The sequence below is a fragment of the Hemitrygon akajei genome, chromosome 5 (genome assembly GCF_048418815.1).
Source record: "Hemitrygon akajei chromosome 5, sHemAka1.3, whole genome shotgun sequence".
Lineage (NCBI taxonomy): Eukaryota > Metazoa > Chordata > Chondrichthyes > Myliobatiformes > Dasyatidae > Hemitrygon > Hemitrygon akajei.
Window position 1 is genome coordinate 177598581 of NC_133128.1, and position 24523 is coordinate 177623103.

General features: G+C 41.0%; 1 protein-coding gene across 3 annotated transcripts in view; it reads left to right on the forward strand.

The window, feature by feature from the left end:
* The window catches only part of galnt13 (polypeptide N-acetylgalactosaminyltransferase 13), a 376169-nt gene that overhangs the window by 228996 nt on the left and 122650 nt on the right, over positions 1-24523 (forward strand). For all 3 annotated transcript variants that reach the window (XM_073047335.1, XM_073047334.1, XM_073047333.1), the window contains exon 4: positions 6584-6750. In XM_073047335.1, the coding sequence (XP_072903436.1) occupies positions 6584-6750 (167 nt within the window). The remainder of the gene's footprint in view (positions 1-6583; positions 6751-24523) is intronic.

The following is a 24523-nucleotide window of genomic DNA, read 5'->3' on the forward strand; positions in this document are numbered from 1 at the left end:
ACGCAAAAAACTTTAGAAGTTCACCCGCTGTTTCTTTTCTCCCATTACTACCTCTCCAGTGTCATTTGTCAGTAGTCCGATATCCACTTCCTCCTCTCATTTACTCTTTATATATTTGGAAGATCTTTTGGTACCCTCTTTTATATTATTGACTAGCTTTCCTTCATATTTCATCTTTTCTCTCCTTATGTTTTTTTTGTTATCTTCTGTTGGCTTTTAAATGCTTACCAATCCTCTAACTTCCCAATAATTTTTGCTACATTTTATGGCATCTCTTTGCTTTTATGCTGTCTTTGACTTCCCTTGTCTGCCACAGTTGCTTCATCCTCCCTTTAGGATACTTTTTCATCTTTGGGATATATGGTATCTATCCTACGCCTTCTGAATTGTTGCAGAAACCCCAGCCATTGCTACTGTGCTGGAACCCCTTTCCAACAATTTTGGCCAGCTGCTCTTTCATGCTTCTGTAATTCCTTTACTCCACTGTAATACTGATACATCTGACTTTGTCTTCTCCTTCCAAATTGCAGGGTGAATTCTATCATATTATGATCACTGTCTCCTAAAGGTTCCTTTATCTTAATTTTCCTAATCAAATGTGGTTCATTACACAACACCCAATTTCCAAGTGGGCTCAAGCACAAGCTGATCTTAAAAAGCCATCTTGTTGACATTCTACAAATTTCCTCTCTCGGGATCCAGCAACAACCTAATTTTCCCAATTTATTTTATTACATGCTTTTTTAATCTCCTGCTGTAATTTGTAGCATACATCCCGGCTGCTGTCTGGGGGCCGGTATGTAATCCCATCAGTGTCTTTTTACCCTTACAGATTTTTTTCTTACTCTACCCACAAATATTCTGAACCTATGTCACCTCTTTATTAGGATTTGATTTAATCTTTTACCAATAGAGCCACCCCACCCATTCTGCCTGTCCTACCTGTTCTTTCAATACAATGTGTATCCCTGGATGTTAAGCTCCCTACTATAATCTTCATTCAGCCATGATTCATTGGCAACTACAACAACATACCTGCCATTCTCTAACTTCACTTCAAGATCATCTACCATATTCCATATGCTTCATGCATTCAAATATAACACCTGTATACAGTCCTCTATTCATCACCCCTTTTAATTTTGCCACCTTATTACATTTTATCTCATCCCACTGACTGCAGTTTTGCCCTATCAGCTGCCTTTCCTTCCTCAGTCTCAAAACTTTAATCAATGAGAAGGATCTCCTGAACATGAACTGTTTCTCTTTCTTAAAGATAAAGAGGTGACCACAAAGGCATTGCTTTTCAGTTTGTTGGTACAAATTGTGAGGAATGACATTGCTGCTGGCTGTCTCACAAATGGGTCAGAACTTTGGGTTGTTCCTGCTCGAGGAACTCCAGCACGTGTATGCAGATTACCACTTTGGCAAGTATCTCCGAATTAAAATAATAAAGAGAGAAGAACTCAAAATATGAACATGTTGTGTATTTTTGTCATTGGTGTTTCTTGCCCATGTACACTTGTAAAGTGTGATATTTCTACATATCTTAATTCTCTAATGAAGTAGCAGATAAAATCAGGACTACAGCAACTTGTCTGCCATCAGAAATGGGCAATACATTTTGTTGGAGCTTTTGCTGCACCAGGTAGTTGAGACATTCTAGAAGGGTAAAACTATTAACCAAACCAAGAAAACCTCGAGGGGCTTAACCTTCCATTCAGAGTGACTAAAACCTGAGAAGGAAGTAACTTCTGCTGTATTTATCCAGTCTTGGGGTTGGTCACCTGGAGGAGTGGAATCTCCCACCTTCCATGGTGGTCTGACAGCAGCACTTGCAACAGGTACATTCAGGGTTTTCTACATGTGTTATAGAAAATGACGCTGGAGATATTGTAATGAGAGACACAGGGATAGCAGAGGAACTGAATGCGTATTTTGCATTATTTTTTACAGTGGAAAACATCTGCAGTATACCAGATATTCTGGGTGGCTGCTGGTTACCAGTAGAGTTCCACAGGGTCATTGTGGGGACTGCTGCTTTTTAAGATGTATGTCAATGATTTGGACTATGGAATTAATGGATTTGTGGCTACGTTTGCCGAAGATACTAAGACAGGTGGAGGAGTGGGTAGTGTTGAGGAAATAGAGAACCTGCAGGGAGACTTAGTCAGTTTAGGGGAATGGACAAAGATGTGGCAAATGAAATACAATGTTGGAAAGTATACGGTCATGCACTTTGGTAGAAGAAATAAATGGGCAGACTATTACTTAGATGGGGAGAGAATTCAAAATGCAGAGATGCAAAGGAACTTGGGAATCCTTGTGCAGGATTCTCTGAAGGTTAACCTGCAGGTTGAGTCGGTGGTGAAGAAAGTGGATGCAATGTTGGCATTCATTTCTGGAGGTATAGAATATAAGAGCAGGGATGTGATGTTGAGGCTCTATAAGGCACTCGTGAGACCACATTTGGAGTACTGTGTGCAGCTTTGGGCTCCTTATTTTAGAAAGGATATACTGACATTGGAGAGGATTCAGAGAAGATTCCTGAGAATGATTCTAGGAATGAAAGGGTTACCGTATGGGGAACATTTGGCAGCTCTTGGGCTGTATTCCCTGGAGTTCAGGAGAATGAGGGGGGATCTCATAGAAACATTCCAGATGTTAGGAGGCCTGAACAGATTAGATATGGCAAAGTTATTTCCCATGGTAGGGGAGTCTAGAACAAGAGGGCACGACTTCAGGATTGAAGGATGTCCATTTAGAACATGAACCTGCAAATTTGATCTCTCAAGAGAATCAAATGTGATGCTGAAGTCACGTTTGGATTTTGACAAGCAGCTTTGCCTCAACAGTTATATGTTTAAAATGGATAATCTATCCAAGCATCATACAGAAAACATTAAATCTCTATCCCTAGATTGATACTGTAGTAGTTTTTGGACAATTTTCCTGTCAGAAAGGTGTTTGAAAACTTTTGGAAAGGAAGGCCTTTGGAGATAGCAGGCTGCATTTGGTCTAACTTGGATTTTCCATTGGCCTCATTCTGCCATTCTGTTACTTTGAGAGAGGAGGTTAATTCACAATGAATGAATAGCGTTCATACTGCTAGACAGCTGTGCAGAATTCAGTTCTGCAGTGTTGATGCATTCCTTATGTTCAAGTATTTCTGAGCTGTCTGGCATTATTAATACAAAGAATACTAATAGTGCAATTATAATGAAAATGTTAAGCAATTTAATTGAATTTTACAGTGATTATCTATGCATCAGCAGAATATTATAAAATTATTTTATCCTTCAGGTTTTTTGCTTTGTTACAAATTGTTTAGCTACATTGTCTTTGTGCTAAGTGAATTTAAATAATTTGTAAAACATTTGCATATTTTAATATATGAAATAGTGTTTTTTCAAATATAACCTTGAAAATATTCAGTTATAACCAATCTAATTATGGGGACTTCTAAGTCAATAAATTGATTGAATGACTTGGGTGGACTGCTTGATGTTATATTGCAATTGAGTTCATCTTTGTAAATGATATGCAGTAAAAATGTATTGAGCAATTTATTCTGTAATTCTGTAAAAATGAGTTCAATAATTATTTTCCTAAAATATTTAACATGCTGGCTTTATTCATTAACCTTACAATTAATTAAATGATCTTGAAAAGCATCATCTGAAGCACATTTTCATTATCAAATGGAAAATATCGTGTAAAATAAAATGCTGAACAGAATTTGTTGATATGTTATGCTGGTATTTTAAATTAGTCCCTCTTTTATTTCTAGCACAGTTTGCTTTATTTATTTTGTTGTTTGCAAAGACAACAAGACTGTTTTGTTGAGGACCTCCGCTCCATCGCCAAAAGCAGAATAGGCCTGATGACCAACGATTTTAACTCCTATCCCCATTCCCGTTTTGACATGTCAAGAATTTCTATCTTTTGATACAATGAGGCCATTCACAGGGTGGAAGAGCAACACCTCATATTCCGTCTAGGTTGCATTCAACCCGATGGCATGAACATCATTTCTCCTTCTGGTCATGTTTTCCAACCCCCCCCGTTCCCTCCTCTTCTATTCCTCACTCTATCTTCTTACCTCTTCTCACCAGCTGATCACTCCCTCTGGTGCCCTTCCTTCTTCCCTTTCTCCCATAGTCCATTCTCCTATCCTGTCAGACTCCTTCTTCTCAAGCCCTTTCCCTTTCTTACCCACCTGGCTTCACCTATCACCTACTTGCTAATCCTCCTTTTACTCTCCCCACCTTTTTATTTTGGCTTATATCCCTTTCCTCTTCAGTCCTGAAGAAGAGTGTCGGCCTGAAACATCAGCTGTTTATTCACTTCCATAGATGCTGCCTGATCTGCTGAGTTGGTCCTGCATTTTGTGTCTGTTGCTCTGGATATCCAGCATCTGCAGGCTCTCTTATATTGATTCAGGTTAATGTGAGCCATAATGCCTCCATTCAACAAGGACCAGAAGCAAAGTAATGTTTACTGCTGAGCTCTATTAATTATGCTAATAACTTCAGTCCAAGCAAAGAGCAAGCAGGTGGATACCAACTGTGACCAAAGTTAAAAGATTGGCAAAATACGCTCTATTAATTTGTGATATCAAAGGTTGCTCTTATCATCTAACTTCTATAATCGGGATGGGGTGACTCTGGATGTGCACTCTCAATTAAGAGGCAATAGATAGCAGGATTTGGGAACCTTGATTTTCAAGAGATAGTGAGGCCCTGTTAAGAAGAAGGAGGTGCATAGCAGGTATAGGCAGGGAGAAGCAAATGAGGTACTTGAGTATAATAAATGCAAGGGAACACTTAAGAAAGAAATCAGGAGAATCCCAAAAGCTTCTAAAGCTATATTAGAGCAAAAGGATAGCAAGGGACAAAATTGGCCCACCTGAAGATCAATGTGGTTATCTACGCATGGAACCAAAAGAGATGGTGGAGATCTTAATTGTATTTTTTCACCTGTATTTACTCGGGAGAGGAACAATCCATAGAAGTGAGGCAAGGCATTAGTGAGGTCAAGGACGGTATGCAGATTATAGAAGAGGTCCGTGCTGTTTTGAAGCAAATTATGTTGGATAAATCTCCAGGGCCTGGCAAGATGTTCCCTTGGACCTGTGGGAGGCTAGTGCATAAATTGATAGGACCCTAGCAGAGATACTTAAAATATTCTAGCCACAGGTGAGATGAAGATAGCTAACATTGTTCCATTGTTTATGAATGGTTCTTAGAATAAGCTGGGAAATTATAGGCTGGTGAGCCTGACATCAGTTGTAGGTAAGTTATTAGAAGGTATACTAAGGGACTGGATACATGTGTACTTAGATAGGCAGGTACTGTTTTGGGATAGTCAAAATGACTTTGTGAATGGTAGTCTTGCCTAACCAATCATATAGAGTTTTTCAAGGAAGTTATCAGGGAAGCTGTTAAAGGTAAGACAGTAGATGTTGTCTACATAGACTTAGCAAGGCCTTTGACTCAGTCCCATTGGTCAAGAAGGTTCAAGATGAGGTAGTAAATTAGATTTGACATTGGCTTCGCAGAAGAAACTGGAGAGTCGTTGTCGATGGTTGACTCTCTGATTGGAGGCCTGTGACCAATGGTGTGCTACAGGGATTGGAAATGGATTTGTTGTTATTTGTCATCTGTACAAACAATCCGGATGATAATGTGTAGTAATCTGGATCAGCAAGTTTGTGGATGACACCAAGATTGGGCGTAGTAGACAGTCGTGAACAGTGAAGAAGTCCATCAGGTGTGAGGTATTGTACTTCAGGTAGGACTTGTACGGTGAGGATAGGGCACCAAGGACTGAGGTAGAACAAAGGGGTCTGGGAATACAGATCCATAATACTTTAAAAGTGGCTTTACAGGTAACTAAGGTCATAAAGGAAACTTTTGGCACATTGGCCTTCATAAATCAAAGTATTAAGTTCAGGAGTTGGGATGTTGTGTTATACTTGATTAAGATGCTGGTCTGGCCTAATTTGGAGAAATGCAAGCAGTTTTGGTCACCTATATATATGAAAAATGTAAATAGGTTTGAAAGAATGCCGAGAAAATTTACAAGAATGTTCCCAGGACTTGAGTATCTGATTTATAGGGGAAGGCGGAATAGGTTAGGACTTCACTCCCTTGAGTTTAGGAGAATGAGGGGAGATTTCATAGAGATATACAAAATTATGAGGGTTATACATGGGGTAAGTGCATAGAGGCTTTTTCCATGGAGGTTGGTTGAGACTACAATTAGAGGCCATGGGTTAATTATGAAAGGTAAAATGTTTAAGGGGAACATAAGCGGACCTTCACTCAGAGGGTGGTGAGAGTGTAGAACAAGCTGGCAGTAGAAGTGGTTTGATTTAAACATGTAAGATAAATTCGGATAGGTACATGGACGTGAGGGATATGGAGGGTAATGGTCTGGGTGCAGGTTGATGGTACTAGGCAGATTAATAGTTGGGCATGGCCCAGTTGGCCCAAAGTGCCTGTTTCTCTGCTGTTGTGTTCTATGACTTATGACTCTAAGCAAAAGGTTATAACTGTTTTATTATGCATTTTCCATTCAGATGCAAGACAAAGGTCTATCAAGATGATCTTCCAGACACAAGTGTTGTCATTGTTTTTCATAATGAAGCCTGGAGTACTCTGCTTCGTACGGTTCACAGTGTAATTATTCGTTCCCCAAAGAATGTCCTTGCGGAGGTTATTCTCGTGGATGATGACAGTGAGAGAGGTAACAGCAATTCCCTTTACTTGTCTGTAAGTGTTGTTCACAGAATATCATTGTAAATTTCAAAGAAATTGTAATTAAAAAAAAAATTGATCCTGAAGTAAACTTAAAATGTGAAGATGAGCTTTTTCTGACAACATTAAATATGGTATTTGCAGTGTATATTATACAAAAATAAGCATTTTTTTTTCTCCCCAAACCTTAAACTAAAGCAGTTAGGATCAACACTAATTAACCTTACAATGTGACCAACCCTCTTTAGGATAAAAGATTTAGTTAGTTTTCATTTGTAGGTTTCACAGTTAGACTGAAGTGGCATATTGGCAGTTTTTAAAAAGTAACTAATGGGTTTATTACAGCTAACTGTACAATAATTTAAGTAGATGTCCGGTAGTTCTGTGTCAGTGCCCACTTTAGCATTGACCCACATTCTATTGTTCCTTTCGAAGTTCCACAGAAACATTGGTTTAATGTTGTATACAAATTATTAAACAGGAACTTTCTAAAAAAACAGTCCTACTCCTCCAGTATTTGCTCTGATTCTTTTCATGCTGACTGTATATTGGTATCCAAAGTTGCTAAGCATAATGGAGAGGGTAGAAGTGAAGTTAGAAAGGATCTGGATTTCATCAATGCATGTATGATTGAATGGAAATATAATTTTCTTGTGTTGTCTTTTGGTTGTCTTATCTTCTAATAGGCTCTCCGAGCTTGATGTTCCACATTCGCACCATCATTGGAGTGAAGAAGTTTCCTCCTCATGTTCCCCTTAAGTATTTCACAATTTACATCTAACCTATGACTTCTGGTTCTTGTCTCACCTAACCTCAATGAAAAATCCTGCTTGCATTTACCTATCTGTGCCTCTCATAATTTTGTCTACTTCTATCAAATCTCCCCTCATTCTCCTATGCCACAGGAGAAAAGCTCCTAACCTATTAAAAGTTTACGATGTACAAGTCATGTTGACTATACCTAATAATGTCCTGAATATCCAAATGCTTATCCAGTCCCTTCGAATACTTTACAAAAACTTGTCCACTACTGACTTCAGGCTCAGTGGTTGATAATTTTCCATCTGATTCTTAGGCATTTCTTAAACAATGAATCGTTTGCTATCCTCCGGTACCACACCCTTGGCTAGTGATGTTTTGAAAATTGTGCACAAGCCTCCCACAGATCTGAGGAAACACCTTATCAGGCCCAGGGATTTATCCACCATAATCTGCCTGAAAACAGCAAGCACCGCTTCCTCTGTAATCTGTATACCATCCTTGATCTCACTGCTGTTTTTCTTCAGTTTTATAGACTGTGTTTGTCTCTTGACTAAATACAGATACAAACGATCCATTTAAGATCTCTGCCGTGTCCTTCGTCTCCATACATTGATGATCATGCTGATCTTTAAGAGGATCAACTTTGTCCCTTGCTATCTTTTGCTCTTAATATATAAGACTATAAGACTTAAGAGCAGAATTAGGCCATTTGGCCCATCGAGTCTGCTCCATCATTCTGTTATGGCTGATATATTATCCTTCTCAACCACATTCTCCTGCCCCCTTCCAGTAAACTTAGATGTCTTTACAAAACAAGAATCTCTTCACATCTGTTTTAAATATGCCCAATGGCTTGGCCTCTACAGCCACCTGTGGCTATGAGTTCCACAGGTTCAGCACCCTCTAGCCAAAGAAATTCCTCCTCATCTCTGTTCGAAAGGGATGCCTTTGTATTCTGGTCCCAGACTGCCCTACTATTGGAAACATCCTCTCCCCATCCACTCTATCTAGGCCTTTCAATGTTTGATATATTTCAATGAGATCCCACTCATTCTTTTAAACTCCAGCCAATATATTCTCCTAAACTACTCCTCTGGACCCTCTCCAATGGCAGCACTTAGATGGAGGCTGAAAACTGCTCACAATATTCTAAGTGTAGTCTGACCAATGCCATTATAAAACCTCTGTATTACATCCTTGCTTTTTATATTCCCGTCCTCTGGAAATGAATTAACATTGCATTTTCCATCGTTACCACCAACTCAACCTGTAAGTTATCCTTGATGGAATCCTGCATGAGAACTCCCAAAAGTCTGCTTACATCCCTGATTTCTAAATTTGCTCCCTGTTTATACTCTATGAAAATAGTCTATGCTGTTATTCCTTCTTCCAAAATACATGACTATAGACTTCCCTAAGTTGTAGATACCCTTGGGATTCTCCTTCACTTTGTCTGCTAGAGCAACCTCAGGCCTTCTTTTAGCCCTCCTGATTTCCCTCAAGTATTCTCTTTCATTTCTTGTACTCAAGAACCGTATTTGTTCCTTGCTGTCTTTATCTGCTATGCATTTCCCTATTCTTCTGGGAGAGCCTCTATAGCTCAAAAACCAAGCTTCCCTAAATCTGTTAGCCTTGCCTTTTATTCTGACAGGAATATTCAAACTCTGTAATCTCAAAATTTCACTTTTGAAGTCCTCCCTTTTGCCAAGCGCATTGTTGTTAGAAAACAACCTCTCCCAGTCCACCCTTACTAAATTGTTTCTGATCCAATCAAAGTTGACCTTTCTTCAATTTAGAATTTTCACTCTCACAGTCTCTGTAGTTAGAACTTTCCTTTATACATTTGAGAAACTCTATCCCACCCAGCCCTTTTATAGTACTGAAGTCCCAGTCAACATGTGGAAACTGTCTGCTATCTCTCTACAAATTTGGTCCTCAAAATCCTGCTGACTATTTGGTGTTCTGTAATATAATCCCATCAATGTGGTCATACCTTTCTTATTCCTCGTTCCACACATATAGCTTCAGTCGACGAGTTCTCCAGTCTGTCCTTCCCAAGCGCTGCCATGACTTTTTCCCTGATGGGTAAAGTCACCCCTCTCCTTTTAATCCCTCCTGCTTTACCACGTCTTAAGCAATGGAGCCCCAGAACATAGAGGTGCCAGTCCTGCCCCTCCTGCAACGAAGTCTCATTGATGGTTACAATGTCTTAATTCAATGTTTTGATCCATGCTCCAAGCTCTTCTCCTTTACCTACAATGCTACTTACATTGAAATAGACATGCTAGGGCATTATTCCCATATTTCAATTGCTGTCTTTGTATGTAGGCTTAACAACATCTTTCTCTGTAACCACTCCACTCTCTGTCATGACTTTCTGGTTCCCAGCCCAGTGGTTTAAACCCCCTGGAGTTGCACTAGCAAACCTGTCCACAAGGTTATTAATCCCCCTCCTGTTCAAATGCAAATCTCTCTGTCTGTATCGGTCCCATCTTCCCTGGAAGGGAGCCCAAGGATCCAAAAATCTATAGCCCTCCCTCCTGCACTCTAGCCTTATACACAAGTAAAGCTGTATTATCTTCCTTTTCTGGGCTCACTATCATATGGTACAGGTCCTGAGATCACATCCCTGGAGGATCTGTCCTTTAAGTTATTCTCTTAACTCCCTGAACGTCTGCATGGCCTCGCATCCTTCTTGCCAATGTTATTGGTGCCCTCATGGACCACTACCTCTGGCTGCTTAGCCTCCCACTGAAGAACGCTACAGACCTGATGTGAGGTGTCCCTGACCCCGGCACCTGGGATACGACATGCCATCCTGGAATCTCATTTGTAACCACAGAACCTCCTGCCTGCTCCCCTAATCAAAGTATCTTCTATCACTACAGTTTGCCTCTTCTCCTGCTTCCCTTCTGAGCCATTGAATGCCTATCCTCTTTCCCCCTCCTGATGGTCACGCAGTTACCTGTGTCCTGCACTTTAGGTGTAACTACTTCCCCGTGTTGCTTATCAATCAACACCTCAGCCTCTTGTATGGTTATTGAGTTCACCCAGCTCCAGCTTCAGTTCCTTAAAGGAGTCTGTAAGAAGCTGCAGCTGGATGCACTTCTTGCAGGTGTAAGCGTCAAGGGATAGTAGAGGTCTTTGTCTCCTCACATCTTCCAAGTGGAGCATTCCACTATCCTGCTCTAACTGGACCAAAAATTACTGAAAAATTTGTCTACAGCCCCCGCCTTTCTTTGCCGATGCCTCTTTGAGCCAAAGCTTTAAGCTCCCCACTCTAACACTGTCCAACTTTCACAATGGCCGCTCCAATTAAACCTAACTTCTTTTCATTGATCCTTTTCCCACATTCTCAGACGCACAGAATGACCCAACAGGCCCCGCTCGCTTTTTCAAATCTCATTCACGAGAATGTACAATTCAATGGCTTCTCGTGATCTCTGGTGCACAGAACGTCCTGGCTGGGCACGCTGGCGTTTTCCTTATTTGACAAAGATATGACTTCAGACTTCAGATTTATTCTCTCCTTGATGCCCATTGACCAGAGTTACCAATACTTGATGTCGTCATGCCTCTCAAGCACAGTTACTGTTGTCTAAACACCGGAGTTCAATTCCTTGTCCTTCTTTGAACATTTCATACTACATCCAGGAAGCTGCTATATTGCTGGTCCTGTAGTCACAAATGGTCCAATAATGTAAAATATAAAGTACATAAAAAAGGTGAATTGTTACTACTTTTTAAATTCTGATCATTAATTTGAATTGAATATCTTCTTTGGTGGGATTTGAATTGGATTTTTTTGGTTGGTGGTCCAAGCCTTTGGGTTAATAGACCGGTAAATTATCTTTTTGTTAAGTGATTTGCTAGACTTTAATTAGAGTATTACAAACAAAACCAAGAGCATGCTAAGATGTAGAGGATTTTCTGTTACATTCTAGACACTGTTGGCAAATAAGGACACTTAAAATGCATTTGAGGTCAGAAGCTGTTGGGAAAATAACCTGAAAAATGCTTTGAAATCTAAACAAGTGAGTGTAAAGCATTGCAAGAAGCATCTCTATGTGTATCAAGGTTGTGACCAGACTTAAATCTGAATCTTTGTTTCTTAGCATAAACAGAAAATAAACTTGTTTTTTGAGGGATTGTTGCAGGAAGAAAGATGTGTTCTGTTCCCCTTGCTTTACCTAACTTGAGAAAAATTGCAAATATTTTTTTCTGGCAGGTTTAGCACAAATGGGATCTTGTCTTTGGCTTTGATTGACCTTTGTACTTCTTGTGCATGAATTCCTTGCAATCTAATCTGTCTTATTCACATTCTTCCTCCTGGGGACATTCCATGACAGCACTATGGCAGAGGCATCAGCCAGTGGACCAAAAGTTTCTCTGTCCTCTTACAGACTAGATGAGTTTTGCTTGGATCCATAATGCTGAACTTCGAAATCACTGCTTTGGAAGATTCCAATTTCCAGCGAATGGAGATTTATAATAATACTTTAACATGATAAACTATTCCCTCTTTGACAAACTCCTAATCTGACCTGTCTCTAGCAACTGAAAGCCCACCTTGATTTTTTTAGATTAGGGTGAATTCTAAATGATATTACTGTCAGCCCATTCCATATGAATAAGCACAATTTGAGCATTGCCTTAACTTTTGTCAAGACTTCAATCAAAGTGGAAAATCTAGGCTTTTTAAAAATTTATTTCAAAAGTTAAATCTACTTCCCATGTAGTACTATTAAACTAGGAGTATCATTTTATTTGGATGAAAACAGATATTTACCTGTCTGTATAAACTGTAAACTGAGTTAGACAAGGCAACTAATCTACTTTTACTCTTCAAACTAGGCTTAAATTAAAGTTTTCTGTGCTTGAGATCTATATGCTATTTATGCCATCTGATTTTGCAGTGCCATGAGTTTCTGTAGGTGCTAACATATTTAAAGACATACAGTATATTTCTATTTTCTCTTCATGAAGAAAACATACCAGAAAACGCACCCAGAAGATATTAATGAAATCATGAACAAGATCAACTCATAAAATGCAACAATTTCCTCATCAGTACTGTTATGTTAATGAATACTGTTCTAGACTTAACTTCTATTCAAGTTGAATGCATAGGTGCAATGCAAGCAATTTTCCTTTTTAAGTTCCGTGTATTTTTCCAGTAGGGAAGGAAATGCTTTATTTGCCAGTAATGGCATATGCCAAGGGCAAATACAAAAGGGCAAATGAAAATAGTTCTGTTCAGTTTATGTTTTGATATCATGGCTGTAACTTGTATCTTTATATTTTAACAATCCTAAGTGTTAATTTTTAAAGTTATGGATGTACAACTAAGGGTTTCAGCCTAAGATGTCGACTGCTTATCCCCTTCCATAGATACTGCCTGCCCTGCAGAGTCACTCCAGCATTTTGTGTGTATGTGTTGCTCATAAAAACTATTATTCTAGCAGTAGTTTTCTTCCTCAGAGGAGGTAATTTCTCTCTGAATACCAACAGTAGGATAAAATAATCTAAAATCAAGAAAAAATAGGCAAATCTTTCAAATGCATCACAACACTGATGTTATGTATCTTATTCCATGACTTCAGTTACAATGAGTCTCTGAAACACTGGACCATTTGACACCGCCAGTATCCCAAAAGGATTGGGCTTCTTATTTTGTCATAGGGGGTGCTATGTCTAGGATCTTATTTCTGACCTTATCCATAATTATCCTATCGTCCTTCGTCCATTGTATTCCCAGAAAATGAACAGTCATAGATGGGCTCTGTAATTTATTGGGGTTAATTTCCCCATCCTCTCGATCGCATGTGATCAACTCAGGTATTAAGGGCTTCAGAAACCTCCTCTTCAGAGGGGATCCCCGCAATAGCACATCATCTATATAGGGGGCTTTTGTAACGCTAGGAGATAGGACATATTCACACACATCCTGTGCCACCACACAATGGCAAATAGTAGGTAGGACTATGAACGTATCCATGTGGAAGCTTTGTAAAGGTGTAGTAAACACCCTTCCATGTCAATGCAAACTGATCTATGAGCAATAGGCATGGAGAAGAAAGCATGAGGCAAATCAATAACAGCATAATAACTGTCAGTCCCACTAGAAAAGTCCTCAATCAGTGTCACAACTTCCGGACCAGCTGTGGCTAGTGGACAAGCAATCTGATTTAATTTGCAATAACCAGTGGTCATATGCCACGAACCATCCAGTTTCTGAACTGGCCAAACAGGGCTATTATAAGGGATGAGGGAGGATGAAGAACCCCCACGTTTAAAAGGGACTCGACTGGTTCATAGATTTCCTTATACCCTCCTGGAATGTGATACTGCTTGGCAAGTACTGTTTACGATGGCAAGTATAAACACAGGTTCCCATTTTGACTTCCCAACCAGAATAGATATCTTCCTAATACCAAAAGCAAATTTTCCCAAGGGTATCATGATAGAAGTTCCCATTGACAAATCAATTCCCAAAAAGTTTTCAGGAGCCTGGGAGATGAGCATGGGGACTGTGAATAACAAGGCAGACCTTTGTTTGCACACCATCCATAAAAACTATCCCATATACACGCACTCCCCTGTATACCGCTACGGATGACTATGTATGTAATAAGGTAACCTCAGCCCCAGTGTCCACCAGGTCGATTCACCACTGCTTATTGCCGTGTGACCACCAAAGGGTAATCGGTACGTATGGCCTCATGTCTCCTTCTGGAACGCAGGAAATGTGAGTTGCCACAGCAACAGCGGTAGTCCTGGAGGCCTGGCCCTACACCTAAGTGACACATTGAGTAAACCACCATCTAGGGCCCAATTCATCCAAATCCGGATACAGCCAGGGAATGTCCTCCCTTTTGGGATAACGATACAGTTTGATGTAAGGGCCAGAAAGGCGACCGGTCCCTTTGTCTTGGCTATTGAATGCGATCCATCAGGGTCAGAATGCTCACAGTGTAAAACATAAAGAACACCAGTAGGTACACTGTCAATTATCATTTAGCAGGGACAGAAGCATTTCCGTTTTGCCAAGATGGGAAGAGGAGCTCTTTGATACTGATTGCTGAGGCACAGCCTTCGGCTGCTTTGGAGCATTCTTAGTTCCATTCATCATGCGCTCAGATTGCCCTTGCTGCTGCCAGCATTAGAAAATCAGCCTTAGCCCCCACCTGCTCCAAATGTACCTCTGACCCTTCAAGTTGGGATATTAGACTTCTCGTCTCTGCAAGAGCCCAACCCTCAGCTGGCCTTAACAGCAAAATGCCTCTCCACCGTGAGGGTCCCATCCCCTCAGTTGGGTGCATGTGCCAAGGGGAAAGGGGCCGTTAAAGACATTGTTATTATAAATGACAGATTGCGCTGCCATATCATGGAGGTGGGAAAAGGCCTCCAGAGGAGTTTTCCAGGGACGGGGAGATGCATCCCACTCCAAAGAGGCAGGGTAGCGAGCATGAGCAGCTGGTACAACCACTGCCCACGGGGAGCATTCAGGTGTGTCAGCCTGACCAGCCTGCAACTCCGCCGAGACCAAGGGAGCATTGTTAACGACCCTAACTGACTTAATTCATGCACATTAAAAAACTCTTGGGAGGCTCCTAAATCCCATAGGCAGGTGAGCCAGCTGGGCAAGGATTTTGCCTTTGGGCCAAATCCTGTGGCTGAGCGATAGTGAAGTTGCAAATGGTGGTTTCAGTGGTGACACAGATGGCTGCTGGAGCTTGATGTTGTTCATTAGCATTCCAGTGTTCCTCTTCAACTTTTGCATGTCTGTGGGGGCGCACCTCGATTACACTGTTCTTGTCCCCATCTGAATTATCATCATATCAGATATTCCTGCCCCAGGTGTCTGGATGCCAGTCATTCTGCAGGACCATAGATCGGATCTGGGCAGGATCCCCTGTCATACAACTCTACTGAATATGATTCTTTTGCATTACGTTAGCCAATCTACATGCCTCAGCAACTTGTTTGACTCCAGAAAGTGCGTTCTTCGTTGTATTTGCTGTTTCTTTTAAGAAAGTGTTCTGAGAATTCAAGTACACCAACTCACACTGCAATTGTGAAACTTCCTCAAAGAGTTCAGCTTTCTCAGCATTTAATTGTTGTAATGCAGTCATAAAAATCCACCCTACTTAAGGCAAACAATCCCTGCAAGAGAGAAGAGCTATATGCTTAAGGCATTATAATATTGCACATGGAAGCTTAACATTAGATAATTCAGCAAATGCCTTCTCCCAAAATCAGGGAGGACCCAATTTGCATAGAAATTTAACCTGTGATCCAAAACCCTCAGGGTTATCTGTCCACCTGGATACTTGGTAAGACTCGGCTATGGTATCGTTCGACTTGCTTGTCCACCACCACATTTTCCTGGACCATGCTTGCAGTGCCTAATGGGCTAGGTTGATCAGACCCAAAATACCCAAACAATTCAAGTGTCCAGGAATCATGGTAATTTGCTTACAAGCACAACAATGTTGCCTAAGCCTGATTTATCACTATAAAACAGCACAAGTAAACCACACGAAATACTACATAGGAAGTTACAAAGATTTCAGAGATCAAGTCTCCAGTTGATTGCTGCTGTCATTGGGAGACTTGATTTTTGGTATTGTTGGAGGAAATCCGAATTCCAACTCGTGAAATCCCCCTGGGTCCATCCTAAGCAACGATGTTCGTGATCCCTAGGTCTAGCTTGAAGTCCCAAGATCCGAACTAAAGGTGCCTCAATAAATAGGGGTTCAATCCATAAGCATTGCGAGACATAGAGACAAACTATTTGAACTTTTGTTCTCATGGCACTAACTCAGCATAGTCTCTTTCATTCAAACAACTTGTGTTCATCAACAGACATCCTGATGCCACTGTGTCTGAGACCAGAAGGAATCTAGCCACTATCAGCAAACATTTAACTAACCCTACAGTGTTGAACTTGTATAGATATCTTGACATCTTGCATGCTGCAAGCTCATAAAGAGAGTCTGAACAGCTCCAACTGACAACCATTCAATATTTTATAAAATTTAATACAGCATAACACAAGGGTCAATCTTGGGAGTAGCCGATGTCACTCCAGTGCAGACTGGAAAGGTGAACTGTGTCTGAAACAGTGACTGGTAAACTTCATGGAGTTAATGTTGACTCCCAGGAAATTCTGGAGAATTGCAGAATTTGGCAGTGAGTCAGGTCCAGAGGTTTCAATTGGAGGTTTTGGTTGAGATGGAATGGACAAGATGGGGATTAGGATACCCATCAGAAAACCACTCCATGATGAAGGCATTGAGAACAGATAGTCAGCAGACTGGTCTTCTGGTCTTGAATATATTGTCATGTAAAGTTCAATAACCTTATGTGGAAAAAGTCAATGAATCCTCAAATGCTCTATCACATCAAGTATATACCTCATCTCAAAAACACCTCCTGACACCAAACCTCATGACTTGCTTATATAAAAAAAATCTGCAGTTTGGAGTTTATATTTGAGCTTCACTTCAGCTTGCATACCATACCTGACACTGCTAAATGACGAAGACTCAAGCCACGTGTTGGCAGATACTCCTAACATCTCCAAACACAATGTACGGCGTTTACTCTTGCACAGGACAAGGTGGTGCAAGATTGGAGGCAGCAGTAGCTACCCCGTGACTGTTCTTAACTGCAGGGTTTATATGATTGAAGTGCTGCTGCTGAGTCTGTGCGTGGAGGGATTTCCAAAACCATGGAGAATAACTACATCTTGTCCTATGCCTATCATACCTAGTTTATTAGCTGCAGTTGGCATAAGCTTCTACCTCTTACTTTTCCCTATCCTCTAGCCATAATGCTAAACTTGCAAATTTCTCCTTTTAAGAGTGTCAACAAAAGTGATTTTGGGATTGAAAGGCTTAGCAAATGAGGAGCATTTGATGGTTCTAGGCCTGTACTCACTGGAATTCAGAAGAATGAGGGGACATCTTAGATCCAAGATGGCGGCGCGATGCAGCTTGCAGCGGCCACTCCAGAACTGATTATCTGTTATTTGTGAAGTGGGGTGCCGTGCGCAATCATAATCGATTGAAAACGGATGTGGAAGCACAGAGAAACATTGGGAAATTCCAGGAAGACCTTCTTCGTTGCTGTTGCTGCTGTGAGGTCCGGGACTCTGCTGGGAAGAACAGGCCCCCAGTCCTCGGGGTCGCGTTGCTGATGGCTGTTGGTGGGGCCGTTTTAATACGCTTGGCAGAGAATGGAGCTCGGAGAAGCTGTGCCGGAGGGGATGGTTGTCGGCTTGGAAGTTCAACGGACTCGGAGTCCTTTCAACGGACTCAGGTCGCTTTTGGTGTGTGCTGCGCCTGCGAGGCTGGTTTCGACGGAGCATCCATTGTGTGTTGCGTCTGTGAGGCTGAGTCGGGCGCCGCCGTGGAAGTCCATAGCGGGGGTATTCCCTTTTGCCGCCGGCGTGGGATGGTGAGTCTGTCACGACCCTGGGGACTTGTGGAAACTGTGGTGATTTCTTTTGAACTTACAATCCTTTAACATCTTGGACTATTTTTACTGTGCCCATAGTCTTTTTTTTTATCAATTATGCTATTGTTTGCACTGTTGTAACTATATGTTGTAATTATGTGGTTTTGTGCAGGTCTTGTAGCTTTAGTTTTTGGTCTTGTTTGTCTGGTGGATTTGGAGCTCCTTTCCGGGGAACGCGCTAAGACGGTAGTGCGATATTAATATGCAGCAGCCTCTCCGGACTCTGGATTGGGGATTGCCAAACGTTACCTGGATTTTCTGGTGTAGTCTGTTTTGTCATATGCTTTTGTGATATCATTCTGGAGGAATGTTGTCTCATTTTTTAACTGCATTGCATTTGTGGTTTCTAAATGACAATAAACTGAATCTGAATCTGATCTTATTAAAACCTATCGAATATTGTCTATTTAGAATGGAGATGTGCAAGAATTTCTTTAGCCAGAGAGTGATGAATCTGTGGAATTTGTTGCCACAGGTGGCTCTGGAGACAAGTCATTGGGTATATTTAAGACACAGGTTGATAGATTCTTGATTAGTCAGGGCATGAAGGGTTACAGAGAGAAGGCAGGAGATTGGAGCTGAGAGGGGAAATGGATCTGCCATGATGAAATGGCAGAGAACACTCAATGGGCAAAATGGCCTAATCCTGCTCTTATATTGCATGGTCTAATGGTTAAGAACTGAAACCTGTCCAGTTCACTGTATTTCATACATAAAACCACAAGTTCTGATGTTAGCAATGCACATAATTTTGTGCTGAATTAATGATGAGACAGAGGCAACGAGCAGCAGAAATATGAAGTCACTTCCTGTTTTATAGCTCATATCTCAGGCTGTGGGCTTCTTTGGCAAGGCCAGTATTTCTTGCCCTTTCCCTATTGCCCTTGAGGTGCCACCGTGAATTGCTGAAGCCCTTCTGGTGAGGGTACGCTCAACATGGAGAGGTCCAGGATTGAGATTCATTGATGGTGAAGGAGCGGTGTTATACTTCTAAGCCATGAAATATTTATTTGCAAGGGAATTTGCAGGTGGTGCTGTTTTCCCTGCAACTATTGCTCTTAGCTTGCTCATTGTTAGAGGCTGTGGTTTAGGAGGTACTGCCAGAGTAGCCCAGGCTGTTATCATGTTGTTTTTAATCCATATACTGCAGTAAGAATGGAAACAAATATCTAGAATGGTGGGGAGTTTCCAGTCAATTGGGATTTTTTTAGTCCCAAATAATGTTCCTCTTTTCTCTCGTGATATTGAAGTTTCTGTTACCCAGACATCTGGAAAGAATAATTTGCATTGCAGACTTGTGTCTTACAGTTGGTAGAAAGTATTTAGTGTAACTCAATTTAGCGTAACTCACAACAGTATTCCTAGCTTCTGGCCTGCTTTATAGCTATGGTACTTAAGTTGATTTTCTGGTCACTAGTAACCTTTGGGATGTTGTGATTGTTCCCTTCCGCACCCTGTGGTGCATCGGGAGGCAAACTTTGCCGCTTCTTTAGCATTTTTGTTTTATGTGAGGCCAAGTTGCTAGCTCGACACTCAACTCAGTGTGGATGGAGAATTGTAAGGAGCCGGCTGGGTTCAAACTCAGAACCACTCACCTCGAGGTCGGTGTGCGTGCCTCTACGGTAACGGCCGGCAACTTTCAGGATATTAGTGGTGAAATAGTGATGGTAATGTCATTGAGAGGTAGTATTTACATTCTCACTTGTTGGAGCTGTTGTTTTTCTGTCAGCTGCTTGTTGTGAATATGACTTGCCATGTATCAGTTCATGCATTCATGTAGTGTAGGTCCAGACTTGTGTGGGCATGGATGACCTCATTTGCTGATGTGTTGAAAGTGGAAGAGTCTTGTGTTGTGCTTCACCAGGCTGTCACCTTTATTTTCTGCTACAGCTGGTTAACAAGATTATGCCCTTCTACACTTTGAACCAGGTTTGATCCAGAATGTGTTTATAATTGTAGAGTGGGCTGTACTGATAGTTGTGGACATCTTTGCTGCTGCCTTTGGTCAACTATGCCTCAAGCATTTTCAGTTTTGAGCTGACAGATCTGTTTTGGTTCTAAGTTATTTAACACATTTGTACTGCCACAGTAAACACGATCCCTTGGCGCAAAAAGGGTACTTCATCTCCACAAATATTGAGCGTTGTTACTTCTACCAACACTGCTATGGACACATTCATCTACAATGAGTAAATGAGTGAGGAGGAGGCCAAATTGATTAAGACCATAATGCAAAGGATCAAAACTAGGCATTTGGCCCATCGATTCTGCTCTGCCATTCAATCATGTTTAATCCTTTTTCCCCTCCTCAGACCCACTCCCCAGCCTTCTCTCCGTAACCTTTGATGCCGTGTCCAATCAAGAACCTATCAAGCTCTGCCTAAAATGCACCCAACCACCTGGCCTCCACAGCTGCCTGTGGTAATAAATTCCACAAATTCACCACCCTCTGGCTAAAGAAATTTCTCTGCGTCTCTGTTTTAAATGGATGCCCCTCTATCCTGAAGCTCTGCCTTTTTGTCCTTGACTCCCCCACCATGGGAAACATCCTTTCCACATCTACTCTGTCCAGGCCTTTCAACATTCGAAAGGTTTCAGCGAGATCCCTCGTCATCCTTCTAAATTCGAGTGAGTACAGACACAGAGCCATCAAACATTCCTCATATGATTCTCCTTTCATTCCTGGAATCATCCTTGTGAATCTTCTCTGAACCCTCTCCAATGCCAGCACATCTTTTCTTAAATGAGGAACCCAAAACTGTTCACAATACTCAAGGTGAGTCCTCACCAGAGCCTTATAAAGCCTCAGCATCACATCCTTGCTCTTGTATTCTAGACCTCTTGAAATGAATGCTAACATGGTATTTGCCTTCCTCACCACTGACTGAACCTGCAAGTTACCCTTTTGGGTGTTCTGCACAAAGACTAACAAATCCCTTTGCATCTCAGAGTTTTGGATTTTCTCCCTGTTTACAGAATAGTCTGCACATTTATTTCTGCTACCAAAGTGCATGACCATGCATTTTCCAACACTGTATTTCATTTACCACTTACTTGCCCATTCTCCTAATCCTTCTGCAGCCTATTTGTTTCCTCAACATTATCTGCCCCTCCACCATTCTTCATATCATCTGAAAACTCGGCAACAAAGCCAACTATTCCATCATCTAAATCATTGATAGACAGCATAAAAAGAAGTGGTCCCAACACCGATCCCTGCGTAACACCAACTAGTCACTGGCAGTCAACCTCCTTGTATTGATTGATTTATTTTCTGCCACAGCGTCAGTCTAGCAGTGACGTCCTTCCACATGCAGCTAGCTCAGTTAGTGGTGGTTGGCTTTGGGTATTGAAGTAATTTCCACTTGGGGCACACTCCGATTCTGTGCTCCGAGTACTCTCAATGCTTCACAGTGGAAGTGGAGGTATGGTGGATTCCGGTTCATTGGGACACTTCGGGATGAATATATTTTAGCCCAATTAAGCTGTTCTCCCATTTAGCTGAAGTTCAATGGACATTAGTTAAAAAGTTATAAAAAAAGATAAACTGAGAAACAGATTATTTATTTAAATGAAATATGGAACAAATTAGAACACTACCAATAGTACTACAGTACTATAAAACTGTATTAGTTCCTAATAGCAATCTAGTGAGGAATTCATCCAGTTGTGTAATGAACAAAATTAGCACAAACGCTTAGTGCCAATAGCTTTCACACAATGCTATCGATGATTGCATCCTCCAAATCTTCATTTTCATTGTAATATGCAAGATGATTCTCAATGCCTTCAAATTCTTCATAGTCCTAACTTGTTGAAGTAATGAAATCGTTTAATCTTCATGCTCAGCTCGTTTGAACTCGATTGGCAACAGCCTCCTGTCCCAATTAGCAGCATAGGATCCCAAATAAAGGAAGGGAATCCCAGCTATTTTCTTGTTTAATTTCTGTTCTTTAAGATTTGACCCAGATAAGCGACTGCCCCAATTAATGAGAATCCAGCATTTCTTGATTCATCAGCTGAGGAAACTGGTTGGTAGCAATCACAAGAAAATGTTGCCCATGTCTGACCTGAGGCCATGAGACTTAATGGGGCCTCATGTCAATCTGAAGACTCCTAGCAAGCACCATCCTGCTTGTAAATCACTGCTCTGTTACCTCTAGGTTATCTGTCTGCTGGTGGTACAGAACATGCTCAGAGATTTTGATGGAGGCATCAGGCACACGTGATTCAGTGAGTATAGGCAGACCAGCAGTGGTCTTAGAATTTAGATTTCAAACCACTTATATTTGTGAGGAAGACTTTTCAGTGTCAGCTGGGCTGAGAATAATGTTGAATCTGAAACAGTTGTGTAAGGTCACTGCTAGTTTGGTATTTTATTTTCTGTTTCAATGCAGCAGTTAAAGTTAGCTTATTCAGCTTTTTCTGAGGGAAACTGGGACTTATTTTGTTTTCAAAACTTCAGTGTTATTAATGAACTGTTAGAACAGATCAGGGCCCACTGCTGTTCTTAATCATCTTTGGTTAATTTTTTTACTTTGGCATGGGGAGCATGATGTCAAAACATATCAAGCATTTACACAAATATTAAAAAGGATCATAAAAGACTGCAAAAAAAGAAGACCTCCTGGGCAGTTTATAACTACAAATAAAAAACGAGCAGGTAACTGGGGAGCGTTGGAATCACCCAAGAATGAAAGAGGGGATTTACCCCTAGAGAAGGGGTCGGCAACCTTTTCGCCTCTGTGGGCCAGATCGCATATTAATGAGTGGATGGTGGGCCAGATAAATGCCATAACAAACTTGAAATATGGGAATTATCCATTTAAATACATCTAGTTATGTATTGCCTCAAATTAATGAATAACGCATGCCAGAAAATCATTTGTCCTTAAGGTTGCCTACCCCTGGCCTAGAGCCAGAAGTGTGGGTACTAAATGAGGACTTTGCTTTAGTATCCACTAAGGAGAAGGATATTGAGGATGGTGGTGAAATCTCTGTGGAGTATGGCAGCATTCATGGGCATATTAATATCAAGAAGGAGGGGGTGTTTTGTCTAGTGAAGAACATTAAGGTGGATGAGTTACAAGTGCCTGATGGGGCTCTTTCCTGTTATTGATGGAAACGAGGAGAAAATGCTGGGGCCTTGATGGAGATATTCATATCCTATTTAGCCCCAACTGAGATCCCAGAAGAATGGAGAGCAGCTAATGTTTAGAAGTTCAAATTCAAAATAAATCTAATATTAAAGTACATATATGTCACCATCTGCAACCCAGAGATTCATTTTCTTGTGGGCATACTCAGCAATTCCATAGGATAGTAAGCATAACAGAATTATTGAAAGACTGCCCAGTATGGGTGTTCGACTCAAGCGCAGAAAGCAATGAACTCTGCAAATAATAATAAATAAATTAGGAATAAATATTGAGAACACAAGATGAAGAATCCTTGAAAGTGAGTCCATTGGTTGTGGGAAAAATTCAATGATGGGGCAAGTAGAGTTGAGTAAAGTTCTCCTCTTTAGTTGAAGAGCCTGATGGATGAGGGATCATAACTGTTCCTGAACTTTTATAAGAAGGATAACAGGTATAATCCAGCAAATTGTATGCCCTGAATCTGTGGTGGGAATGTTATGGGAGAGGATTCTTAGGGATAGGCTATTTTTGCATTTGGAGAAGTATAGGTTTGTTAAGGATAGTCTGCATGGCTTTGTGTGGAGCAGGCCATGTCTTAAGAACTTAATTGGACTCTTTTGAAGAGATAATGAAGATGATTGATGAAGGTAGGGCAGTGTATGTTGCTGACATGACCTTTAGTAAAGCATTAGACATAATCCCTCATTGTGGTCTGATCCAGAAGATTAAGGAACATGGGATTCATGGGGATTTGGTAGATTATACTCAAAATTGAGTTGGCTATTGAAGACGTAGTTTATTGAAGGAGGGGTGTTTAATTAGCGTGTTTCCCTGACTGGAGGTCTGTAACTAGTAGTGTCCTAATGAAGAAGGTTGTTAAAGGATACAGCGGGATTGAAATCTGTTGGAGATATGGGCAGAGAAATTACAGATAGAGCTTAACCCTGACAATTGTGAGGTGTTGCACTCTTGGAGGCCAAAAGTAAGAGGAAACCATACATTAAATGGCGAGACCCTTTGGAGCATCCTATTCAATATACACTCAGTGGTCACTTTATTAAATATACACGTATACCTGCTCGTTAATGCAAATATCTAATCAAAATTGTGACAAAATCTTTAAATTCTGCTCTCCACATCCCAATTGGAACAGTCCTGACATGAAGGCAGGTGCAGAAGTGCTGTAAAAAAAAAGTAACTAGTCAACAAAAGCAGAGGCATATACTGCAGACGTACGTAATGGAGGGGTTGAACAAACTTAGGTTGTTTTCTCTGGAGCCTGATGGGAGATCTGAGTAGATTTATAGAATAATGAGAGCCATAGATATGTATGTTTTC